We start from the raw sequence: 25,867 nt of genomic DNA, 5'->3' as shown, positions 1-25,867 counted from the left end.
GAATCTTTCGTTTGTTTGTTTGTTTGTAGATTTTATTGGTTTTCTGGTCGTCTGCCGGGCAGCAATTTCGCTCGCCCTGACTTTTGTTCCAACAATTAAGACTTAATTTCTAACTGGCAATGATGCTCAGAGGGAGGGAGCAAGCACCGGCATTTGCATAATTTGATTCCAGCCAAAAACAAAGCAGCCCAGACCAGACAAAAATTAGGCCTAACGGTCATACCTTTGTCTGGGCCGCAGGTCTTACGCCTGATAAGAAATGGCTCGAGTGAATGGCAGCTTGGGCTGGAGCTGGCATCAGCAGCTGGTTCTAATTAATGTTTCTCATTTTCATTTATTCAAAAATCAATTTTCATGTTTTCTCTATCTATTGTATAGTGCATTTCATGTTGATTAAATCAAATATTTCAGTTACGGCGCAGCTCTAGTCTCTGTCTTGGGATAAACTATGAAATGCATAAAAGTGTACAGCCTTTTCTATGTTTGAAAATAACTTAATATCAATTAGGCAACATGGTCGCTAGCTTCTCCATTCAGGGCTGGTGGTTCACCGGGAGCGCAGCCATCTAACACTTCGGCCAAGGCGCTTGATTTGGGCCATTAGATCGGCAATCTCGGGCGTGCAATTGTGGAACTTGCGCAGATACATGTACCCACGCATCATCTCGTTGTCCAGCACGCATCTGTGGAGGGAATGGCATTAGCTTTCACTATCTACTATCTACACTTCGGTTGCACTCACATCAGAGCAGCCGCTTCAAAGTTTCCCGTCTTCTCCAGCCTCTCCAGCCACTGATTGATAATAGTTTTTATCTTGGGGTCCGTGGCCGGCAAACTGATGCGGGCATGGACCAAGGCCTCCTTAAAATACTCGTTGGCCAGGAGCAGATCGATGGCCTCCCTATGCTGGCCCAAGCTAAAGCGATACGTGGCCGCATGCATGATGTAGCCCTTCTCCTCCATCTGCTTGGCATAGGCTTCGCAACAGTCTCGCCAAAACCTAAACAAGAAATATGGCGTTTTAGCGAGTGACACACAGGACGTGGCCAAGGACTTACACATAGGACACGAAGGGGGCCACAGCCAGGTGACCTTCCGTAAGTGTCTTGTTGGCAATTTGCTCCTCTAACTCCTTGCGCAGCTTAAATGTGGGTATATTCAGGCAAAGCGGAGCAATATCCTTCGAATTGGAGTGCTTTAAATTGGTCACTGAAATAGTTTTCTTGTCATTAAAGTTCTGCTTGAGTTTGCATTTCACTTACACTCCATTTCAATTAGCTCCTTGGCCATCGCCTTGGTGCCAAACAGCTTAGACAGGAGCACGAATTTGTCAATCTTTTCCGCATCTTCGGTCAGCACAATCGCCAGCTTTCTTAGGGCGTTCTTGTTGAGATCCTTTTGGGCGAGGTAGAGGCAGGTGCGGGTAGTCTATGGTTAGAAACAAGATGAAGTTACTGTCCTGGCTTATAGATGCCACCTTGACTTACGGTAGGGACACTCTCTGGAGCCTGGCTAGCAGACTCATTTTCCTTGCACTTGCGGCACTCGTTTGTGCTCTGGCTAGGTTCTGGATTCCGGTCAAGGGTCATATCGCCGAACATCTCCTCTACTTTTCGGTCATTGGGGTCATTCGTCGCCTCGCGATCTGGGATCACCTCCTGCACTTCACGTGGCCCTCCATAGACCCTCCTCATACGTCGATCTTTGCGCTGAATTTTTTTAACCTCTGCTCTGGTGGGAGGTGCATACGGCTGCACCAGGGATTTGGTGGCCCACTTGACATTGAGCAGTCCATCAACTTTGGAGCAAATGTTTCTATCGTCTCCAGCCAAGGCGTCTTTAATATTGATAAGTTCCAGGGAAATCGACTTGCCAGAGCACATCACGATGTTCTCATCGGAGGGCAAGAACATACCGCACCACATGGGGCAGTGGTAGGTCAGAGGCGGCTTCTTCGGATCATGAGTGTCCCACATGCACACCTTTCCCTCGATGTGGAAAGTGAGCAACAGGTTCTTCTGATAATTGCTCCACTTCAGCGAGGTGATCGATCCCTTCGGGTCGCTGGCCGTGAATGTATGGAGCGCCCTCCAGTTGCGATCCGCCTCCAGAAATTCCAATATTATGACATACTTGTCGTGGCCCACAACAGCAAAGACATTGCTCTCCAACGGATTCCAGGTAATGTCCGTAATGTACCGAGACAGCAGTGCTGACTGGCGCAGAACAGGGCCCCATCTGGAAATCTGGTCGGGCTTATGTTCGTGCAACTGCAGTACGCCGTCCTCGGAGCCCAAAAAGAGGAAAGATCCACGAATGGTCAGGAAGCACGTGCGTTCCATTAGGTTAAGAACAGTAACTTCTGTCAAAGAAATGTATAGGAAAGTTTGTGTGAATATCATTTCAGGAACTGCACTTAACGCGGAATCGGAAGATTAATTTGCGTGGCCCTTCCAGAATTCTAAGTACCAGATTTTGGTGTCTTCATCAGTACCAACATTAAAAGGTTAAAGATTTTCATAGACATACGAATATACTCGCATAGACATGACCTTTGCCTTTGCCAACCTGGGCTGTCCCAAGAACCACGTGTTGCTCAAGTTGACCGCTCAAGCCCTGAACAGCGTGATCGGGCGTAGCGACCTGCAGAACTATGTGCTGAAGAAGAAATACCATCGACTAGAGTACCTGCAGCGTCTGGCGGCCACTGTGGGCGGTATAGTCATCTACAACAACGATGGACCGGATGGGGACCGGGAAAATGTGAGATATAGTGAGTGCAGATCATGAACTCCAGAAATCTGGAACGTAAACTCGGTTTTTGCTTTTCCCATCTCAGGCGTCCTGGAAATGGCTCAGAAGAACACGAGCTCTGCCTTCCAGCTGGCTCTGGATGGAGCGGCCAAGATGCAGTCGCTAAGCCAAGCGGCCATCGATGAGATGATTTATCTGGATCCCAAGGACACAACGATGACCTATCGCGTGCCTCTTGAGCACTTGCAGCGACTCAATCAGTTCACCATCAGCAGCGTTGCCTGGATGCATTGCATCGCAGCTATGAAAGCACCGTCTATCTCATTGAGGTGGAGCGAAAGCACTACGAGTGTGTGGTGGCAAAGATAAACGACACTCTGCCCATGCGCACGGCCATCGACCCGGAGCTGATATTCGTAAGTGGCAAGCAGATACAGTCGGGGTCGTCGTCGGTCCTTCTAACACTCCTCTGTCCATCCATTAGCCGCACTTTGTGTACATCTCGCAGGTTTGGAGTAATCTGAATAACTTCCTCAATCACGTAGTCGAGCTAAACAAGTTGCGGGAGCAACTGGAAATACTGGTGCCTGCTCAGATCAAGGATGCGGCAGAGGCTACAATTGCCGAGCTCCAGGCGTTGCACAAACGCATCAAGGTGCCGCATAAAACAAAATTTCTTGATCGCATAGCCGTCATGACCGACTACCACACGGACGGGAACTTTTGCAGCTTGGCCCAGGCGGATATCAAGGATTTTTGTGCCCTGACCTTGACCATAACCAACCGGCTTTTGTTGCCAGCAAAAGTGACGCGAAAGCTCTGCATGAATGTGGACATAACATTTGGTTTGAGGGACCACATGTACACCAGGTTCACGGAGTTCTGCTTCGAGCAGTTTATACCGGCCTTCAGGAAAGTGATCTTTAATAGTGCCAACTTGGCGTTGCTCTTTAAGCTGGACGAAGCTCTCATATCCCATGATCTGCAGGACTTGATTGTGGAGCCTCCGAAGCAAAGAGATTTCGCGGGTCAAACCGAAATGGTGGTCACCAATGACTTGTCGACCCCGAACTGGAAAAATGTGACATGGAATGTGTGGGACTACCACCGCGAGACCATCCACATGGCAGAGATACGAAAGCGACAGACTCACGATGCCCAGACAAAGATCAGCTATGGCCAGCGCAATGCCCAGAACCAGACCTACAACACACGACAGCACAAATGAGAAGCGATGCTGAGAAGAGCTTCTAACTCACCTGTTTTGAGCCGGCTTAAATCAACGAAGCAAAGCTTGCGGTTCACAACAAAGTAGATGTAGTTTTCCTGCCACACCAAACTGTAGACTTCTTTCTTTTGGGGCCCTTAAATGGTTCTCTTCACTTTCATGGTCCCCACGTCGAGAATCGCCACCTATTTTGTAACGTTTATTGATTTATGTACTCTCGATTAAAGTCAAAGTAAAAACTCACAGATCCCTCGTAGGTGCCGCAGGCGAGTTGCAAGCAGTCGGGACTCCAAGCCAGGGAGTAGACATTGCTGACAATATGGCTAGTAGTGATGGCCGTGCCGTTCGTGGCCAGTTTAGACAGATCAAAGAAGGCCACGCGACGGTCCGAACATCCCAGAGCGATTCTGGAGAGCGAAGTAGCGGTAAATTAGTTTCTTATAAAGAAAATTGATAAGTAAGCTTGATGGGTTACTTGTTCATATCATCCGGACACTCGACCATGGCCCGCACTCCAAAGACCAATGAGCTGTAGTTGGTGATTATGTGGCCAGTGAGGGGATCCATCAGTGCGGTCGTGCGATTGTTTCTGCACACCCATAGCTGCTGTTTGCTGCATTTAGTGGTAAAAGATAGTATGTCCTTTGTGCCACACTTGTGCTCCTTGTCCTTGTTGATCTTGTAGCGAAGCATTTTTCGATCGTACACCAGTGACCAGAAGGACAACTGATGCCGACCCAGGGAGACAATGGTGCGGTCATTTAGCCACATGACACTGCAATACTGATCTGTAGATATCTAGGGATGAAGATGGTCCAGGGCTGTGTTTTTCATATGGATCTCACCTGTTAACTTGCCACTGCTGTAGTTCTTGCCGGCATGTGCGCCCGTGTTCGTATTCCAGATCATCACCACCTCTTCGGCATCAACGGATACCAGGAGAATGTCTGGGCGAATGGACGAGTTTATGGAACTCGAAATGATCGACTCGGTACTGCTCTCCTCAACCAATGCGGTTTTTAAATCAGGCTCGGGATTCATTTGAATTTGAGATGTCTCGGGAGCGTGCACTTCGGCCCGGTGATAGATGTGATACAGCACCTCTCGTTTCGGCTTGGCTGCATCGCCATCGACGATCACGGCATCGTCGCTGGAGGAGCTGTATTGGATAACCTCCAGACTGCCTTCGGTGGAATTGCTGGGCAGGGCGGCATTTTGATTGTTGCTTGTTGCGCTGTCATTGTGGCTTATGTTGCTGGCATCGCTGAGGGGACCAGATGGTTTTGTGGGCTGGCAGTCGTCTAAAGTCACCTCCACACCGCCAACCGCCTCCGAGCGATTGGCCATTATATCCGCTTTAATGCTCTCACAGGCCTCCACAAAATCGAGGGCAGCGGCTCCTGCTGGCTTTTCCAGGCCAACAAAGTCGTCACCGCAATCGTCGGATGACTTGCGTCGGGCGTCTACCGGCGCCCCGAACTCTCATTCCAGATGATCAAAGTTGTAAATGTCAAACAGATCATCGGATTCGGCTGGCTTGGACTTGACCAGCGGAGGGGGTTTGGGTTTTGGTTTGGAAGAGGCTTCGGCTACCTCATCTTCTTTGCGACTGCGCCACCGCCCAGCTCGCGAGGACAACGTATCGAGATTCAACTTTTCCTCTTCGAAGGGGAGAGACACCTGCCGCCATGCCAATCCATTGATACAGTTCTTATGGCCATTGAATTTATAAACGATGCTCATCTTGAGCAGGTCGCAAACTAACACAGCTCCCAACGTCGTGCCCAAAGCAAATACGTTGTCGTTGTAGGGAGAGCAGCGCAGGACTTCGGGGTGGTGATTGCGCGACGGAATGAATGTGGGACGACGGCAAAAGGTGTTGGAGGCCACACAATAGATGACCAAATCACTGGCATCTATCGAAAGTGTATTGCCGTTGCTCATGTAGCTCATTAGAACGGCAGTTTCAAAGGGACGGCTTCCTCTGAAATTGCGGGCCTCGTGCTGATGTTGATGCGCCTTGTGGCCGCTGACAGCCCCGCCCAGCATGCAGTCCCACACTTGCACACTCAGATCGTCGCCAACTATGGCAAATGGCTGTCTTCCCTTGCCCCACAGGGGACTGACATCGAGTGCAATGATGTTGAAGCGCGTGGACATGATTTTAACTTGTGACTTCTCTGCAGCATCTGCCGGCTCTGCTGATATGTAGTTTATGCTGCGTACGCCGTCATAAAGGAAGCCGCCGTCTGGTGCTGCAACCGACAACGGTATGTTCGTTGCCGGCGGAGTTGGAACATTGTGATAAATTAACTCTGAATACATATTATTTTTATGAAATAACACTGTGCATTTGATTGCAATTACGCGGAGTTTTCTGTGAAATACAAATTGTGCGCTTGTTTTGCTCTGCTAAGAGTACTTAGCCCACTTAAGCCCCCTCTATTTAAACTTGAGATAAACAGCCGAATTAAAATAATGCTAATAAAAAATCCACAGGTGCTTATCGTGGATTGACAGTCGATTAGTTACGCTCCACCACTTTGGTCTCCTTGGACATAAGCAATAGCAAGATGTCCCTCTCGAAGCCACTTTTTTCGCTCTTTGGCACTTATCTGGAACAACTTTTCAATCATCCGGTTCGCACGAAGTCCATAACGGCGTGTATTTTGGCCACCTCGGCCAATGTGACCTCGCAGCGTCTGGCCGGAGCCAAGAAATTGAACCAGAACAGCGCCTTCGCGTATGGACTGTTTGGCCTGCTCTTCGGTGGAAGTGTCCCCCACTACTTCTACCAGACCGTGGAGCGTCTGTTCAGTCATGACTTGCGCTTCAGGAAGTTCTTTTTGTTCTTGTCTGAACGACTAGTCTACGCCCCCATCTACCAGGCGCTTTCGCTTTACTTCTTGACACTGTTCGAGGGCAACTCCCACGGCACCGCTGTTAAGAGTGTCGAAAAACTGTATTTGCCCCTGCTGAAGGCCAACTGGCAGTACTTGTCCTTGTTTGTGTACCTGAACTTTGCCTATGTGCCGCCCATGTTCCGTTCCATTAGTATGGCCATAATTTCCTTCATTTGGGTAGTTTACATTGCCAAGAAGCGTCGTCGCTTCGCGAATAAGCAGGCTGCTGACAAGTCGAAATAAACATTCCAGTGGGGACCCCAAGACTTTTCAACTATATTAACGTTGCTTTAGCTTTTTTTATGATTAAGTTACTTTCAACCGTGTTTACAAAGTCGAAAGTTTTATTTGACTTCCACGTCTTGCCAACTAGATTACGATTGGCTTTATCTTCGTTGCGTTTAAACGAAGAAAGGCATATTGCTCTAGATTGCAAAAACTATTGCGAGTCGGTACGTTTGCGCGATTCGTGTGTGGGCTTAAGATAAGCAATAGCTACTGGCACAGACAGCCTTATCGCCTGGATATAGTAAAGCCCTTAATTTTTGTATCTTTTACGTGCAAAAAATAAACGTATACATTTACACAGATCATAATACTGTTTGTAAATTATCCTTGTAGATCTATCCTCTTTACTTAGAAGAAAACCACGATATCTTTCTCCCGAACTGCGTTAAATATATACATTTTCTTCGTTTTCGGTGGTTTATTAAAATACCCTCTTGGTCTACAATGGGTTAATCGCTTTCCGGCAAGGATTGGAAACCATATTGGTCAATTTTGATGTTCGGTCGAATATTATTAGCTATACAGAACATTTAGCCATGCCCACATAGTTTTATCCAATTAATGAATCTATTTTCTACTTGACCAGCTTATTCTTAATACTTGCTCTTATTGCAATTTGCGTAGAAAAGGTTTTAACAAAATAGGTCAAACAATGGTTTTAGCGAAATAGGTCAAAACAAAAAAACGGAAAAGGATAGTCGTTCATATTTGCTCAGTTTAGAGATTCCGTTGAATAATTCTGGTTAACTAAAACCCTTAGTTTTTCCCACATTATTTTAGGCCATTGATGAATACATTTTCTATAAAATTGGTTAGATTTTAGTCCTTGCTTTTATAGTATTTTAACTAAAACAAGGTTTGAAAACGTCGCGCGTGCTGCATGTCACACCCCTTTGGCTATGCAGTTTTGGAAACAATTTGGGCAACTGTGGCAGACGATGCAGCTCCACGGAACAACGCTCTCCGTTGAAAGTGATCCGTTCCACTCAGGTCTTGTCCTCCAGCCAGTACATAAATCTCCTTAAGGCGGCAATGTTGCGAGGCTTTTCCGAGTCCCCGGTATCGTTGACGCCTACGGATTCACCCAGGTAGCTAAAAGAGGCAACGTTTTAGGAACACAATTGTGCGGATGGTCACGTTAATGCTGTTGGAGTAGGAGCAGGTCCAGAAGAGCAGCCGCCCAATGATGTCGATTGCAATGTCGAACGGTTGTCCGGAGTTGGCCAAGAGGCTCACCTTTGTGCCATTTGCCAGAGAATGCTTTATGCTGTGACTCCTGCCTTCGATCTGGAAAAAGAAAAAGAAGGATTAGGGATATTAATCCTCCTTACCCAGTCTTCATCAGTACCAACATTAAAAGATTAGGGATTTTCATAGACATACGAATATACTCGCATAGACATGACCTTTGCCCCCCCCCCAACTGTATTGAGTAACACAGTAGGCTGACGTTTCTAGGAGCAACGGGACAAACAAATATCAAGCAGCCCTACATTTCCTAGTTTTCGTCTTTAACAAAGGCAACAATCAAATTTATTGTTCAATATTCATAATGCCGCGACACAGGGCTCCGGTGGAGATTGGGCGGCGGATCATGAAGCGCTTCGAACAGCTCGATCTGGATGTGGAGGAGGAGTTCATCATTTTCGTGGTGCATCTGCTTGCCCGCGACTTGCGACGGGGCCTGCTCAAGAGCGACCTGAACAAGCATACCTGTGCCATCAACAGTTTCGTGGATGGCATTGTCGAGAGCTATGTGAGTCCAGTGGATTGCACAATGGCCAACATGAAGATGTCGTGGGTGATCAAGAAGGGTCGCGGCATCGATCTGCAGTACGTAAAGGAGCAATACGATGAGAGGTTCCTCAACGAACTGAAGCTGCTCATCGACGACATTCTGCAGTACCCGGAGACCTGCAGCAAGGCGCAGCTGGATCAGCTCTTTGCCAAAATGCAGGTCTTCATTGTGGCCTGCTACAACCTGGGCTGTCCCAAGAACCACGTGTTGCTCAAGTTGACCGCTCAAGCCCTGAACAGCGTGATCGGGCGTAGCGACCTGCAGAACTATGTGCTGAAGAAGAAATACCATCGACTAGAGTACCTGCAGCGTCTGGCGGCCACTGTGGGCGGTATAGTCATCTACAACAACGATGGACCGGATGGGGACCGGGAAAATGTGAGATATAGTGAGTGCAGATCATGAACTCCAGAAATCTGGAACGTAAACTCGGTTTTTGCTTTTCCCATCTCAGTCGTTGGCGACCTGGAAATGGCTCAGAAGAACACGAGCTCTGCCTTCCAGCTGGCTCTGGATGGAGCGGCCAAGATGCAGTCGCTATGCCAAGCGGCCATCGATGAGATGATTTACCTGGATCCCAAGGACACAACGATGACCTATCGCGTGCCTCTTGAGCACTTGCAGCGACTCAATCAGTTCACCATCATCTACACCATGCAGCAGCGTTGCCTGGATGCATTGAATCGCAGCTATGAAAGCACCGTCTATCTCATTGAGGTGGAGCGAAAGCACTACGAGTGTGTGGTGGCAAAGATAAACGACACTCTGGCCATGCGCACGGCCATCGACTCGGAGCTGATATTCGTAAGTGGCAAGCAGATACAGTGGGGGTCGTCGTCGGTCCTTCTAATACTCCTCTGTCCATCCATTAGCCGCACTTTGTGTACATCTCGCAGGTTTGGAGCAATCTGAATAACTTCCTCAATCACGTTGTCGAGCTAAACAAGTTGCGGGAGCAACTGGAAATACTGGTGCCTGCTCAGATCAAGGATGCGGCAGAGGCTACAATTGCCGAGCTCCAGGCGTTGCACAAACGCATCAAGGTGCCGCATAAAACAAAATTTCTTGATCACATAGCCGTCATGACCGACTACCACACGGACGGGAACTTTTGCAGCTTGGCCCAGGCGGATATCAAGGATTTTTGTGCCCTGACGACCATAACCAACCGGCTTTTGTTGCCAGCAAAAGTGACGCGAAAGCTCTGCATGAATGTGGACATAACATTTGGTTTGAGGGACCACATGTACACCAGGTTCACGGAGCTCTGCTTCGAGCAGTTTATACCGGCCTTCAGGAAAGTTATCTTTAATAGTGCCAACTTGGCGTTGCTCTTTAAGCTGGACGAAGCTCTCATATCCCATGAGCTGCAGGACTTGATTGTGGAGCCTCCGAAGCAAAGAGATTTCGCGGGTCAAACCGAAATGGTGGTCACCAATGACCGGCCCCGAACTGGAAAAATGTGACATGGAATGTGTGGGACTACCACCGCGAGACCATCCACATGGCAGAGCTACGAAAGCGACAGACTCACGATGCCCAGACAAAGATCAGCTATGGACAGCGCAATGCCCAGAACCAGACCTACAACACACGACAGCACAAATGAGAAGCGATGCTGAGAAGAGCTTCTAACTCACCTGTTTTGAGCCGGCTTAAATCAACGAAGCAAAGCTTGCGGTTCACAACAAAGTAGATGTAGTTTACCTGCCACACCAAACTGTAGACTTCTTTCTTTTGGGGCCCTTGAATGGTTCTCTTCACTTTCATGGTCTCCACGTCGAGAATCGCCACCTATTTTGTAACGTTTATTGATTTATGTAATCTCGATTAAAGTCAAAGTAAAAACTCACAGATCCCTCGTAGGTGCCGCAGGCGAGTTGCAAGCAGCCAGGGAGTAGACATTGCTGACAATATGGCTAGTAGTGATGACCGTGCCGTTCGTGGCCAGTTTAGACAGATCAAAGAAGGCCACGCGACGGTCCGAACATCCCAGAGCGAATCTGGAGAGCGAAGTAGCGGTAAATTAGTTTCTTATAAAGAAAATTGATAAGTAAGCTTGATGGGTTACTTGTTCATATCATCCGGACACTCGACCATGGCCCGCACTCCAAAGACCAATGAGCTGTAGTTGGTGATTATGTGGCCAGTGAGGGGATCCATCAATCCGGTCGTGCGATTGTTTCTGCACACCCATAGCTGCTGTTTTCTGCATTTAGTGGCAAAAGATAGTATGTCCTTTGTGCCACACTTGTGCTCCTTGTCCTTGTTGATCTTGTAGCGAAGCATTTTTCGATCGTACACCAGTGACCAGAAGGACAACTGATGCCGACCCAGGGAGACAATGGTGCGGTCATTAAGCCACATGACACTGCAATACTGATCTGTAGATATCTAGGGATGAAGATGGTCCAGGGCTGTGTTTTTCATATGGATCTAACCTGTTAACTTGCCACTGCTGTAGTTCTTGCCGGCATGTGCGCCCGTGTTCGTATTCCAGATCATCACCTCTTCGGCATCAACGGAGACCAGGAGAATGTCTGGGCGAATGGACGAGTTTATGGAACTCGAAATGATCGAATCGGTACTGCTCTCCTCAACCAATGCGGTTTTTAAATCAGGCTCGGGATTCATTTGAATTTGAGATGTCTCGGGAGCGTGCACTTCGGCCCGGTGATAGATGTGATGCAGCACCTCTCGTTTCGGCTTGGCTGCATCGCCATCGACGATCACGGCATCGTCGCTGGAGGAGCTGTATTGGATAACCTCCAGACCGCCTTCGGTGGAATTGCTGGGCAGGGCGGCATTTTGATTGTTGCTTGTTGCGCTGTCATTGTTGCTTATGTTGCTGGCATCGCTGAGGGGACCAGATGGTTTTGTGGGCTGGCAGTCGTCTAAAGTCACCTCCACACCGCCAACCGCCTCCGAGCGATTGGCCATTATATCCGCTTTAATGCTCTCACAGGCCTCCACAAAATCGAGGGCAGCGGCTCCTGCTGGCTTTTCCAGGCCAACAAAGTCGTCACCGCAATCGTCGGATGAATTGCGTCGGGCGTCTACCGGCGCCCCGAACTCGCATTCCAGATGATCAAAGTTGTAAATGTCAAACGGATCATCGGATTCGGCTGGCTTGGACTTGACCAGCGGAGGGGGTTTGGGTTTTGGTTTGGAAGAGGCTTCGGCTACCTCATCTTCTTTGCGACTGCGCCACCGCTCAGCTCGCGAGGACAACGTATCGAGATTCAACTTTTCCTCTTCGAAGGGGAGAGACACCTGCCGCCATGCCAATCCATTGATACAGTTCTTATGGCCATTGAATTTATAAACGATGCTCATCTTGAGCAGGTCGCAAACTAACACAGCTCCCAACGTCGTGCCCAAAGCAAATACGTTGTCGTTGTAGGGAGAGCAGCGCAGGACTTCGGGGTGGTGATTGCGCGACGGAATGAATGTGGGACGACGGCAAAAGGTGTTGGAGGCCACACAATAGATGACCAAATCACTGGCATCTATCGAAAGTGTATTGCCGTTGCTCATGTAGCTCATTAGAACGGCAGTTTCAAAGGGACGGCTTCCTCTGAAATTGCGGGCCTCGTGCTGATGTTGATGCGCCTTGTGGCCGCTGACAGCCCCGCCCAGCATGCAGTCCCACACTTGCACACTCAGATCGTCGCCCACTATGGCAAATGGCTGTCTTCCCTTGCCCCACATGGGACTGACATCGAGTGCAATGATGTTGAAGCGCGTGGACATGATTTTACCTTGTGACTTCTCTGCAGCATCTGCCGGCTCTGCTGATATGTAGTTTATGCTGCGTACGCCGTCATAAAGGAAGCCGCCGTCTGGTGCTGCAACCGACAACGGTATGTTCGTTGCCGGCGGAGTTGGAACATTGTGATAAATTAGCTCTGAATACATATTATTTTTATGAAATAACACTGTGCATTTTATTGCAATTACGCGGAGTTTTCTGTGAAATACAAATTGTGCTCTTGTTTTGCTCTGCTAAGAGTACTTAGCCCACTTAAGCCCCCTCTATTTAAACTTGAGGTAAACAGCCGAATATAATACTGTTTGTAAATTATCCTTGTAGATCTATCCTCTTTACTTAGAAGAAACCCACGATATCATTCTCCCGAACTGCGTTAAAAATATACATTTTCCTCGTTTTCGGTGGTTTATTAAAATACCCTCTTGGTCTACAATGGGTTAATCGTTCTCCGGCAAGGATTGGAAACCACATTGGTCAATTTTGATGTTCGGTCGAATATTATTAGCTATACCGAACATTTAGCCATGCCCACATAGTTTTATCCAATTAATGAATCTATTTTCTACTTGACCAGCTTATTCTTAATACTTGCTCTTATTGCAATTTGCGTAGAAAAGGTTTTAGCAAAATAGGTCAAACAATCGTTTTAGCGAAATATGTAGGTCAAAACAAAAAAACGGAAAAGGATAGTCGTTCATATTGCTCAGTTTAGAGATTCCGTTGAATAATTCTGGTTAACTAAAACGCTTAGTTTTTCCCACATAGTTTTAGGCCATTGATGAATACATTTTCTATAAAATTGGTTAGTTTTTAGTCCTTGCTTTTATAGTATTTTAACTAAAACAAGGTTTGAACAAGTCGCGCGTGCTGCGTGTCACACCCCTTTGGCTATGCAGTTTTGGAAACAATTTGGGCAACTGTGGCAGACGATGCAGCTCCACGGAACAATCCTCTCCGTTGAAAGTGATCCGTTCCTCTCAGGTCTTGTCCTCCAGCCAGTACATAAATCTCCCCAAGGCGGCAATGTTGCGAGGCTTTTCCGAGTCCCCGGTATCGTTGACGCCTACGGATTCACCCAGGAAGCTAAAAGAGGCAACGTTTTAGGAACACAATTGTGCGGATGGTCACGTTAATGCTGTTGGAGTAGGAGCAGGTCCAGAAGAGCAGCCGCCCAATGATGTCGATTGCAATGTCGAACGGTTGTCCGGAGTTGGCCAAGAGGCTCACCTTTGTGCCATTTGCCAAAAAATGCTTTATGCTGTGACTCCTGCCTTCGATCTAGAAAAAGAAAAAGAAGGATTAGGGATATTAATCCTCCTTACCCAGTCTTCATCAGTACCAACATTAAAAGATTAAAGATTTTCATAGACATACGAATATACTCGCATAGACATGACCTTTGCCCCCCCCAACTGTATTGAGTAACACAGTAGGCTGACGTTTCTAGGAGCAACGGGACAAACAAATAACAAGCAGCCCTACATTTCCTAGTTTTCGTCTTTAACAAAGGCAACAATCAAATTTATTGTTCAGTATTCATAATGCCGCGACACAGGGCTCCGGTGGAGATTGGGCGGCGGATCATGAAGCGCTTCGAACAGCTCGATCTGGATGTGGAGGAGGAGTTCATCATTTTCGTGGTGCATCTGCTTGCCCGCGACTTGCGACGGGGCCTGCTCAAGAGCGACCTGAACAAGCATACCTGTGCCATCAACAGTTTCGTGGATGGCATTGTCGAGAGCTATGTGAGTCCAGTGGATTGAACACTGGCCAACATGAATATGTTGTAACGAACCTTAGGAAGGTTCGTCACAGCGCGCTACATCGCGGGATCGTCACCGCCTCATTTTTCCCCTTTTTATATCTCCAGTTTCTCTTAAATATATCGTTACTTAGCCTTAAGAACAGAGAATGCATAAATGTACCACCAATAAAGAAACTCATTCCCCATATCGTTTCGCCTACCGTTTCACGACAGCCAATCCCAGCCTACCGTTTCACGACAGCCAATCCCACATTCTCGTACCAACACATTACCCCCACCTCTAACGAAAAGCTCCCGAAGCACTGACAATTGGCCGGTAAGAACGCCCCCCACACCAACACATTGCCCCGCGTTTAGCCATAAGCTCCCGAGACACGAACCGTTAGCCGGTGACAACTCCCCACCGGGCCAACACATTACCCCACCACTAAACTTAAGCTCCCGAAGCACAGACTAGCCGATAAGAATCCCCGCCCCTTCCCTTCGCGGCTTCGGGACGCTCCGCGAAGCGGCAGCCAATCCGAAGCCGACGAAGAAACGTAGATACTGATAAGTTAGAGATCGGCGGCAGCGAAGTTTTCCCGAGCGCGCAAGCGCCGAGCAGACTTCACTTACGCGGAGACCCGGGCCGAGAATAGACGTTGTCCCGCGTGACAACTAAGATACAAGTTAAGAATCCTTCCGGGAACGTGACGAAACAACAAAAAATATTCAATGTAACAAATTACCTGTATAACCAGCAAGCTAATAAATCATTATTGTAACGAGAACCAACCCCGTGTAAGTCATTTTTGGGGATCCAAGCCCCTCCCCGGTCACCCTTACCAACAACTACTCGCCAGCGAGCCACACTCACCTCCACTAACCCCCGATCAATCCTCGAACCCCCCCCCCCCCCCCCCCCCTCACGCAGGTGTGACACGCCCTGCGCCCTCTCTCGACACCCACAGGTGTGACTCGCCCTGTGACCCCTCTTTACCGACCCACGCAGGTGTGCCTCGCCCTGCGCCCGCCTCTCTCTCGACCCACGCGGGTGTGCCTCGCTCCGCGCCTTTCTTCTCGACCCTCACGTCCGCCCAGTAAGACGAGCCGACCCCCCTTTCGGAGTTCCTGCGAACTACAAATTTCTTGTAGGAAGACCCCTGGACAGGACTGAGCTTACCTCAGCCTGGAAGAGGAGACATTACAAGTGGCGCCCGAGCAGGGACCCGAAGGAACCTCTAACGAGGGGTTCGTGGATTAAAAACCCACGACAGTCAGGAGTGCAAGAGACAGACCGAAAAAAAGGAAAAAAAGGGGGAAAGATAACCCCCCGCGTGTACGCCTACGTGCATACGCGGCCGATCGCTCGACCGCAGAAAAAAACCCACCCCACTACCGCGGCGCGTAACCGTGCTCAAATCCCCACAATTCTAACGGTGAGGATCGCGAACGAGTCTACGTACCAGTACTAAGTGACAGTGAAAAGAAAAGGGAACACAGTACCTCAAGATCCCGGACGCTCAACCAGTCCGTAGGAACAGCGACGCAACGACCAAGAGAAGCATGGAGCCCTATACGGGGGAACAATCAGGTGAGTACGACGGGGACGAATTGACCGTTAATCCGGGGGTCAGCACCGGCTGGATCCACAAGCGCCGCCGGGAAGAACTGGAAGCCTTCGCGGAAGAATTCGGGTTCGACCGCGAAGGGACAGTTGAGGACCTACGGAAAAGGCTCGCCACGCTGGTCGAAGGACCCCTCGAACAAGAGGCCTGGATTCGACTGGCGGAACTCGAACGGCAATACGCCAAACCACCGGGACGCGCAAAGTCGCCGCAACCCTCTACTTCCGGGCAGGCGGAGAGACGGAAGGCAGACCCCAAAAGCGGTCTGCAGATCCCTGGGGCCCCCGAAGGCAGACCAACCGGCCCGCCCATCGTGGTGACCGCAGCCGCCCCCCCAAGACCCCCGTCCCCAGAGGTCCGCCCCTCACCCATGAGGAGGCTCCTCCCTGAAAGCGATAGACCCCGGGGAGGTAACGACGCGTTGGAAGCCCATCGATACAGTCAAGCTGCCCAGATGGCGGAACGGATTAGGAGGTGGGGGATCCAATTCGACGGACAGGATGATCCGTTGTCTTTCATCGAGCTGTTGGAAGAGCGCGCGCTTTCGTACGGGATAGACACCAACCACTTGCCTCGAGCTATGGCGGAAATCCTTATCGACCGAGCCAACCGCTGGTTCCGCACCAGCAGGCTGCAAAGGCGCCTCGTGGGTCAACTTCCGGCAAGAATTTTTGGCCTTTTTCCTTCCGCCGCGGTATTTCGAACAGTTAGAGGATCAGATCCGAGCCCGCAAGCAAGCGACGGGCGAGTTATTCAAGGACTTCATAATCGAGCTCAGGTTGCTCATGCACCACGCCGGGTACGATGATGCCCAAGAGCTCAACAGGATTTATGATAATACTCTGCCGGCATATCAACTGTACGTGCGAAGACACGAACTGCGAAGTTTGGCCCAACTAACGATGTTGGCTACGGAGTTCGAATCCATCCAAGAGCGGAATAACCCCACTGCTCCCACTGCCCCTCGGCCCGGCCCAAGATACACTAGACCAACGACGCACCAGACGCAAAACGAGGTCGAAGCAAACCGGACCTCCTTTCGGAAGCCCCAATGGGACACGGCAGGACCGGCAAGGAGACCATCGCCAATCCGACCCGACACTCCAGCGCCGGAAGTCGCTCACAGCATGGTCACCACCCCCATCGCCAACCCACGGATGGCCTGTTGCCGCTGCGGCGAAGCCGGCCATGCCTCCCACAACAGCCGACCCCCCTTTCGGAGTTCCTGCGAACTACAAATTTCTTGTAGGAAGACCCCTGGACAGGACTGAGCTTACCTCAGCCTGGAAGAGGAGACATTACAAGTGGCGCCCGAGCAGGGACCCGAAGGAACCTCTAACGAGGGGTTCGTGGATTAAAAACCCACGGCAGTCAGGAGTGCAAGAGACAGACCGAAAAAAAGGAAAAAAAGGGGGAAAGATAACCCCCGCGTGTACGCCTACGTGCATACGCGGCCGATCGCTCGACCGCAGAAAAAAACCCACCCCACTACCGCGGCGCGTAACCGTGCTCAAATCCCCACAATTCTAACGGTGAGGATCGCGAACGAGTCTACGTACCAGTACTAAGTGACAGTGAAAAGAAAAGGGAACACAGTACCTCAAGATCCCGGACGCTCAACCAGTCCGTAGGAACAGCGACGCAACGACCAAGAGAAGCATGGAGCCCTATACGGGGGAACAATCAGGTGAGTACGACGGGGACGAATTGACCGTTAATCCGGGGGTCAGCACCGGCTGGATCCACAAGCGCCGCCGGGAAGAACTGGAAGCCTTCGCGGAAGAATTCGGGTTCGACCGCGAAGGGACAGTTGAGGACCTACGGAAAAGGTTCGCCACGCTGGTCGAAGGACCCCTCGAACAAGAGGCCTGGATTCGACTGGCGGAACTCGAACGGCAATACGCAAAACCCCCGGGACGCGCAAAGTCGCCGCAACCCTCTACTTCCGGGCAGGCGGAGAGACGGAAGGCAGACCCCAAAAGCGGTCTGCAGATCCCTGGGGCCCCCGAAGGCAGACCAACCGGCCCGCCCATCGTGGTGACCGCAGCCGCCCCCCCAAGACCCCCGTCCCCAGAGGTCCGCCCCTCACCCATGAGGAGGCTCCTCCCTGAAAGCGATAGACCCCGGGGAGGTAACGACGCGTTGGAAGCCCATCGATACAGTCAAGCTGCCCAGATGGCGGAACGGATTAGGAGGTGGGGGATCCAATTCGACGGACAGGATGATCCGTTGTCTTTCATCGAGCTGTTGGAAGAGCGCGCGCTTTCGTACGGGATAGACACCAACCACTTGCCTCGAGCTATGGCGGAAATCCTTATCGACCGAGCCAACCGCTGGTTCCGCACCAGCAGGCTGCAAAGGCGCCTCGTGGGTCAACTTCCGGCAAGAATTTTTGGCCTTTTTCCTTCCGCCGCGGTATTTCGAACAGTTAGAGGATCAGATCCGAGCCCGCAAGCAAGCGACGGGCGAGTTATTCAAGGACTTCATAATCGAGCTCAGGTTGCTCATGCACCACGCCGGGTACGATGATGCCCAAGAGCTCAACAGGATTTATGATAATACTCTGCCGGCATATCAACTGTACGTGCGAAGACACGAACTGCGAAGTTTGGCCCAACTAACGATGTTGGCTACGGAGTTCGAATCCATCCAAGAGCGGAATAACCCCACTGCTCCCACTGCCCCTCGGCCCGGCCCAAGATACACTAGACCAACGACGCACCAGACGCAAAACGAGGTCGAAGCAAACCGGACCTCCTTTCGGAAGCCCCAATGGGACACGGCAGGACCGGCAAGGAGACCATCGCCAATCCGACCCGACACTCCAGCGCCGGAAGTCGCTCACAGCATGGTCACCACCCCCATCGCCAACCCACGGATGGCCTGTTGCCGCTGCGGCGAAGCCGGCCATGCCTCCCACAACAGCACCAACCCCTCTATCCTGTTCTGTTGGGAATGCGGTAAGCGAGGCGTAAGGACCATCGATTGCTGCCGCCAAGACTCGTCGGGAAACGACCAGCGTCCCCGACTGGCACGGGAACAGCCGGGAACGACGCCTCCCCAAACCCAGAACAGGACAGGAGCAGGACGGCCGGATAGTGGCGAGGGTGACGATAGGAGGACGGGCCACAGCGGCCACTGTGGATACCGGGGCGTCCCGGAGTTTCGTCAGCGCCAACCTCGCCCGGCAGCTCGGCAACGACGCCGGCCTCAGGGAAGCGAGCGTTCAGATCCGCCTGGCAGACGGGTCGGTACGCGAAATAACGCAAATTCTGTTGGCGTTCGTTAAACTGGACAAACGCGAGGTACAGATACCGCTCCTAGTGTTACCAAACATGCTAGAGCAGGTCATCGTGGGGATAGACTTCCTCTGCGCCATCGAAACAACGATACAGTGTGGCACCACCCTCCTCCAACTCCGCGACAGTCGCCTCGCGACAAATACACCGGTAGTTACCGCCAGCCAGGTGCACACCCCGGAACACGCGCCTACGAAACCCAAGGCGACAAACGATACGCCACGCAAACAAGGAATCAGGAACACGAAGCCCAGGACCCCGACGGAACGCCCTGACCCCAGGTCATCCAACCAGGGCAAAACTCGGGTAAGACAACAAGGGACGCGAACAGACCCACCAGGACCCCCGGTCCAACGTCCTCGACGAGTGGTGGAGAGCCCGGAGCAACGATCGAACCCCCACGGCGGCGACGATCGTCCAGCGGCCCAGCGCCGAATACAACGACCACGTTAGCCGCCCCGGCGAGCGAGCGCGGTAACGCAGCCCTTTCGATAACGGAAACTCCCACATCCGAAATCGTCCTTACTGCCCGAAGTTTTCCCAGCCGAGAACCGGGAATAGGAGCAACAGCCACTCGAGACACCGACCGGGGCGCTGCTGGAGCCCGCGTCGCCGAAGGTTTCACTATAGCAGGCACCAGAGCGGAAATCTGCGTCCCCCGAACGAGCCGCTGGTCTAGTACTAGCGGCATCATCGAGACCCGCATGTTCCTGCATCACGCCGAACACGACACGACCCATGTATTCAGCCGGAGTCCAGAAAATGCCCTGCCTACACCCGAAACTACCCCGGTGGTCGCTAATATAAGGGAGTACCCTCGTGGGATCGAACCGCCAAGCGCGTTCGACATGACCATACTCCCCGAGGGCCGAGACCAGACCCCCGCTCCCGGAACCAGCCGGCTAAGCGAAGAGGAGCCAGAAAGAGTCCCCGACCCCTGGCCTCCCGACGTGGCGCCGCAAATCCAGGAATTCCTGGACGAAGAGCTGCCGAAGCTCGCAGGCCTCCGAGGGACCACGGACCTCACGGAGCACACGATAGTTATGAGGGACCAGCGTCCCATAAAGCAACGGTACTACCCAAAGAACCCGGCTATGCGTCGGATCATCGACGAGCAGGTCGACCAGCTGATAGCAGAAGGCCTGATCGAGCCCTCGCGAAGTCCCCACAGCGCCCCCATTGTCCTCGTCCGCAAAAAGGACGGGAGGTGGCGCATGTGTGTGGACTATCGACAACTAAACGAACATTCGATCCCGGACGCATACCCGTTGCCGAGGATCAACTATATACTGGAAAGACTCCGAAAAGCGCGGTTCATCACCACGCTGGATCTGAAGAATGGATACTGGCAGATACCGATGGCCCATGACAGTAAGGAGGGCACGGCGTTCACGGTGCCCGGAAGAGGCCTCTATCAGTGGAAGGTAATGCCTTTCGGGTTACATTCCGCGGGAGCCACATTCCAGCGTACCCTCGACACGGTCATCGGCGCAGACATGGAACCCTTCGCTTTCGCGTATCTGGACGACATCGTCATCGTCGGCAAGGATTTCGCGGAACATTTGCGCAACGTCAAGAGAGTCTTCTCGCGACTGCGCCGGGCCAATCTGCGGATCAACGCAGACAAATGCGTATTTTTCCAGCGCCGCATAAAATACCTGGGTCACATGGTCAGCGAGGAAGGCATTCATACCGACCCTGACAAGATAGCGGCCGTCAAAGACCTGAGACCGCCCACTAACCTGAAGGAATTGCGACAATGCATGGCGGGCTGGTATCGTCGATTCGTCCCCAATTTCGCCACCATAGTGCAACCGATGTCATTGCTACTAAAGAAGGGGAGAGCATGGGCATGGGGACAGGAACAACAGGACTCCTTCGACGAACTCAAAGTGCGACTCACCACCGCCCCGGTGCTCGCCTGCCCGGACTTCAGCGTCAAATTCTCCCTGCAGACCGACGCGAGCAACGTGGGTGTGGTGAGGACCGCACCCAAGAGATCGAAGGGAAGAAACGCGTCCTCGCCTACGTCAGCCGGCGCCTTAACAAGGCAGAGGAGAATTATTCGGCCACCGACAAGGAATGCCTGGCCGTCTAATGGGCAATCCGGAAATTGCGCTGTTACTTGGAAGGATACCGGTTCGACGTGGTGACCGACCATCTCGCGCTGAAATGGCTAAACACCCTTGAGAGCCCTTACGGGAGAGTGGCGAGATGGGCGCTGGAGCTGCAGCAGGACCAATACGACGTACATTATCGGGACGGCAACCCGAACGTGGTCGCCGACGCGCTCTCTAGGCAACCTTTGGAATCCCTTTCACGCGTCGAAGAAGAGGGCACGACCTGCCCGTGGCTCAGAAGAAGGATCCAACAAGTTCACGACGAGCCCCAAAAATACCCGGACTACACGTACGAAAACGGACAGCTTTACCGAAACCTGGGGCACGGAGCCGACGATGACGACCACGTGCCGTGGAAGCTCTGCGTGCCCAAGGACTGCCGAGCGAGAGTCCTCCGCGAGTGCCACGACCAACCGACGGCAGGCTACCTCGGCGTACGAAAAACTATCACGAGGATATCCCAGAGGTATTATTGGCCGGGATTTTATCGCGACGTGAGGCGATATATCCGCGGTTGCGTGAGCTGCCAGAAGTTCAAGGCTACCCAACGCAAGCCAGTGGGCAGGATGCTCACTCGCAAGGCCGAGGAACCCTTCGCCACCCTGTGCGCCGACTTCGTCGGACCGTTATCCCGATCTAAACGGGGGAACGCCATCCTGCTAGTTTTCTTTGACACCTTCTCCAAATGGGTCGAACTGGTGCTCCTTAAGAAGGCAACGACGGCTAGCCTCGAACGAGCTTTCAGGGAACGCATACTGAGTAGCTTCGTGCACACCGCCGGCGTGGAACTCCAACACACCGCGCCCTATTGTCCGCAAGAGAACCCGACGGAAATGGCAAACCGGACCGCGAAGACGATGATCGCCCAATTCGTGGACGAAACACGTGGGACGAACTCTTGCCAGAAATGACGCTGGCGATCAACTCGAGCGTCTCGGAGACTACCGGTTTCAGCCCGGCATTCCTCGTACACGGAAGAGAGCCCCGACTGCCCGGCGGCTTATACGACGAGGTCACGCCGGGGACGGGAAGCGCCCAGGAAACTCCTATGGGTAAGGCCGCCAGGCTAAAAGAAGTGTTCGCCATCGTCAGAGACAACATTCAAAGGGCCAGCCAAGAACAAGGGAGGCACTACAACCTTCGCCGACGACACGATCGGTTCGACACGACCTACTGATTTTCCTCACTCTGCTAACCTCGACGCGCGCGCTGGTCAAGTTGAATGACTACACTAACGCGGACTATATCCCAATAGCGGACGGGGACGCCATCATTTGGGCCAACCACGGATACCTGCACCACACTACGAACGTGACTTCATACGAAGATTACGTCGCCGAAACAGAACAAGCCGCGGAGCTATTTAGCCTAGACCGGATGGCGCAAGTGATAGCAGCCGACCTGGACCACATCAAGAACCTGGTGGCCACGCTAAGGCTCCACCATCGGGGAACAAGGAGTATAAACCTGCTCGGAACAGCATTGAAGGTAGTGGCCGGAACGCCCGATTTCGACGACTGGGAGCAGGTCAAATTCCAACAAAAGCAGCTGGAGAAGTCCAGCCGTGGCCAAAACGAAATCAACTCCAGGATTCAAGCCCGGATCAACGAGCTGACCCGCCTCGTGAACCACATCGCCAAGGAGCACAACGCCGACCGGGCCGAAGCCATAATAGCCCGGAACAGGATCATTATAACGGATCTGGAAGACCTCATCCTGGCCTTAACTCTGGCCAAGATTAACGTGATCAGCCCCGCCCTTCTGGACGGCGCTGACATTAAGAAATTGGGCGAGCAACACCTCGCTAACATCAGCCTAGTGGATCTACTAGAAGTGTCAAACATTAGCGTCTTCCAGAGCGCAGACCTACTCCACTTTCTCATCAAGTTTCCCCAACCGAAGCTGGTCTGTAGGAAAATGCTTATTTTCCCGGTCCAACATCAGAACAAGATACTGGATTTCCGTGAGGGAGACATCGTGGCAGAATGCGGGCCCCAAACCCTCAGCATCGGGGATTGCGAAGCCACCATCGGCGCCACGTTTTGCAGAGAACGCGAGGGGATCACCTGCGCTCAGCAGATGGTGACCGGGTCCGTCGCGCACTGCGCGACTTCGCCCGGTCACTTGGATCCGATCGTCGTGGTGGACCACGGCACCATCATCGTCAACGACGCAAGGTTCACCGTTGTAGATGAGGCGGGGACCACCCAAGCAATCTCGGGATCGTACCTAGTTACGTATTCCCACCGGGTCTCGTTTAACGGGACCTGGTACGTGAATCACCTCGGCGACTCCAAAAGAAAGGCGGTGGTACCGGCGATGACTCGAATAAACGTAACGGCACACAAGGAAAAGCTAAGCTTGCCGTTCCTACGGGAGTTAAGCCTACAAAATTCAAACTACAGCGACGACCTGAACGAGACGGTGACGATAAGGAGCGCCGCCTCCTATTTGTTCACCCTCGTCGTCGCCATCCCTCTCTGCGCCATCATCTGGGTGCTATACCGCCGCCTCAAATCCCAAGGCCTTCGGAACGAGCATACAGCACGAGACGTGGAGGCCGCCCCCCGTACCCCCCCGGCCAATGACGAACCGGCCAGAACAACAGAGACGGCGCACGGTACTGTCGCCCCCGGCAGAGCCTTCCCGCGGCGATACATGCCCAGAGGCCGGCCGAGCCCAGCGATAAGAGCTGGCCCTACACCCGGCCCATCGGCGCCCGAAATCCGATCGGAGCCCGCGTGCGACGCATAGCTGCGCTGCCCGTAAAACGGAAGTTACGAAGAGAAAAGACGACGAAAATGAAACAACCAAAAAAAAAAAAATAAATAAAATAAAAAAAAGAACGAAAAAAAAATATATAAATGTCAATTCGGCAGATTCATGCATTACACTCATTACACACATTCATAAACCCATGCCCCAAACGTCCATAATCGTCCCACGGATCCATTTACCATAGCTTAGATTACAGAATTGCAAGCCCGCTGACGCCGGCTCCCGTGAGTCGCGCTGTCAGCGGAGGGAAATGCATGACGTTAGAAATACTAGAAATAAGTCAGATTCCGAACGCCTAGCGAGCAAGGCGTTTTTGATAAAACCCTACTATACAAGAACCAAAACAATGTAAGTTTTCGTCACGCCCCCTGGGAGGCCCTAGAATTAAGAAGATTAAAGCAGATTAAATAGAAAATAGACACTCTCCCCCTCCCCGAACTCTACGCACCGAAGAACCAGCCATGAACGCCACCGAGAACACCCCAGCTAAGGCGCACCAGAGAGCCGCTGCATCAGCAGAGTCACCCGAAGTCGTAGACCTCACGGATTTCTCCGACGCCGAGGAACCGGAGTCCGCTGCCAAGGCGGACGAGGAAGCCGCCCCGAAGCCAGGAGTAGCCGAAGAATCCCACACCTTCGATGGGGACATGTACGCAGATATGGAGCTAGACGCCGACGAGTCAGGGGCAGCCGACCACGAGGGTCCCCGAGACAGCCCCCCGCTGTTCTCCCGCCGACCATCCGGGTTCCGTCGAGAGAACCTGCTCCCCGGAGCCAGGGTCACCGTCATTCGAAGAGGAGTTCGAAGATGCCGGTTCTAGCCAGCACAGCTTCCCGGAACCAGAGACGCCATCATACGCGCCGATGTTCGAACAGGAGTTTGAAGATGCCGGTTATCACCAGCACCGCGATCCCCGAACCGGCCGTGGCATTTACCGCCCCGAGAGGGGGCTGGAGCGTTACACACCGAAACCATACAACGCGTACTACGGCGACGGGGAGAGCGAAGAGGAGGAACCCTACGGTCGGCAATTCATAGCCGAAACAGAGACCTTTCACCACACGGTCACGCCATGGGGGTTACGCGTCACGCGTAACCACCAGATGTCCGTAGACGTCTTTGTCCCTCCCGGCCGGAATGTCAACGCGTTCTTCAGGACATTCCGAGAAGCCGCGGAACCAATCGACTACCGCTCCGAACCGGCCGCCCCAGCCAGGGCAAGCACGCCGAAGCGCGACCGCCAACGCCCGCATCGGATCCTCCCCGATGCCCCAATCCTCCAAAAGAGTCAGCGGCGACCACACCAACGCACGCCGAAGCGCCCCACGCGGAGGCAGCGCAAGGCCCTCCCACTGAATGGCCCACCGGGGCTACAGAAGAGGGAAAGGCCGCTCCGGTTCGACAAGCGGAGCTGACCGAACCGGAGGAGCAGTGGGAAACGGGGCCGGACAGCGGGTACCCCACCATGACCCTACGGAGGGTATAACAACCCGTTGCGGAGGAGACGGCGCCGACCCCCCAAACTGGGGAGTGGGAAGGACAAGACGAGTTGCT

The 25,867-nt window shown here is 52.3% G+C and overlaps 4 protein-coding genes and 2 pseudogenes across 4 annotated transcripts; 4 read left to right on the top strand and 2 right to left on the bottom strand.

The window, feature by feature from the left end:
• Window positions 1–319: 319 nt before the first annotated feature.
• On the bottom strand, window positions 320–6,407 carry LOC117191909 (protein rigor mortis-like). The gene is given in 9 exon segments (XM_033396664.1): window positions 320–574; window positions 576–683; window positions 743–1,000; window positions 1,059–1,209; window positions 1,263–1,428; window positions 1,488–2,362; window positions 4,014–4,167; window positions 4,227–4,389; window positions 4,458–6,407. Coding segments are annotated over 9 exon segments (3,795 nt in total). The 5' UTR covers window positions 6,308–6,407; the 3' UTR covers window positions 320–504.
• On the top strand, window positions 2,533–4,014 carry LOC108158617 (cilia- and flagella-associated protein 206). Its single transcript, XM_033396661.1, is given in 4 exon segments — window positions 2,533–2,773; window positions 2,840–3,025; window positions 3,028–3,170; window positions 3,239–4,014. Coding segments are annotated over 4 exon segments (1,299 nt in total). The 5' UTR covers window positions 2,533–2,547; the 3' UTR covers window positions 3,983–4,014.
• Window positions 6,408–6,464: 57 nt separating the features above from the next.
• On the top strand, window positions 6,465–7,164 carry LOC117191907 (peroxisomal membrane protein 2-like). The gene has a single exon (XM_033396662.1). The coding sequence runs from the start codon at window positions 6,556–6,558 to the stop codon at window positions 7,126–7,128; it is 573 nt and encodes a 190-aa protein (XP_033252553.1). The 5' UTR covers window positions 6,465–6,555; the 3' UTR covers window positions 7,129–7,164.
• A 406-nt stretch (window positions 7,165–7,570) lies between these two features.
• On the bottom strand, window positions 7,571–12,979 carry LOC117191900 (annotated as a pseudogene).
• Window positions 8,632–10,823, top strand: LOC117191902 (annotated as a pseudogene).
• An 11,613-nt stretch (window positions 12,980–24,592) lies between the features above and the next one.
• LOC117191908 lies at window positions 24,593–25,867 on the top strand. Its single transcript, XM_033396663.1, has 2 exons — window positions 24,593–24,660; window positions 24,731–25,867. The coding sequence occupies exon 2, from the start codon at window positions 25,177–25,179 to the stop codon at window positions 25,726–25,728; it is 552 nt and encodes a 183-aa protein (XP_033252554.1). The 5' UTR covers window positions 24,593–24,660; window positions 24,731–25,176; the 3' UTR covers window positions 25,729–25,867.

Source organism: Drosophila miranda (assembly GCF_003369915.1).
Source record: "Drosophila miranda strain MSH22 chromosome Y unlocalized genomic scaffold, D.miranda_PacBio2.1 Contig_Y1_pilon, whole genome shotgun sequence".
In the NCBI taxonomy this organism is placed as follows: domain Eukaryota; kingdom Metazoa; phylum Arthropoda; class Insecta; order Diptera; family Drosophilidae; genus Drosophila; species Drosophila miranda.
The sequence above is the reverse complement of the archived record's forward strand: the minus strand, read 5'-3'. Positions and strand labels throughout refer to the sequence as shown.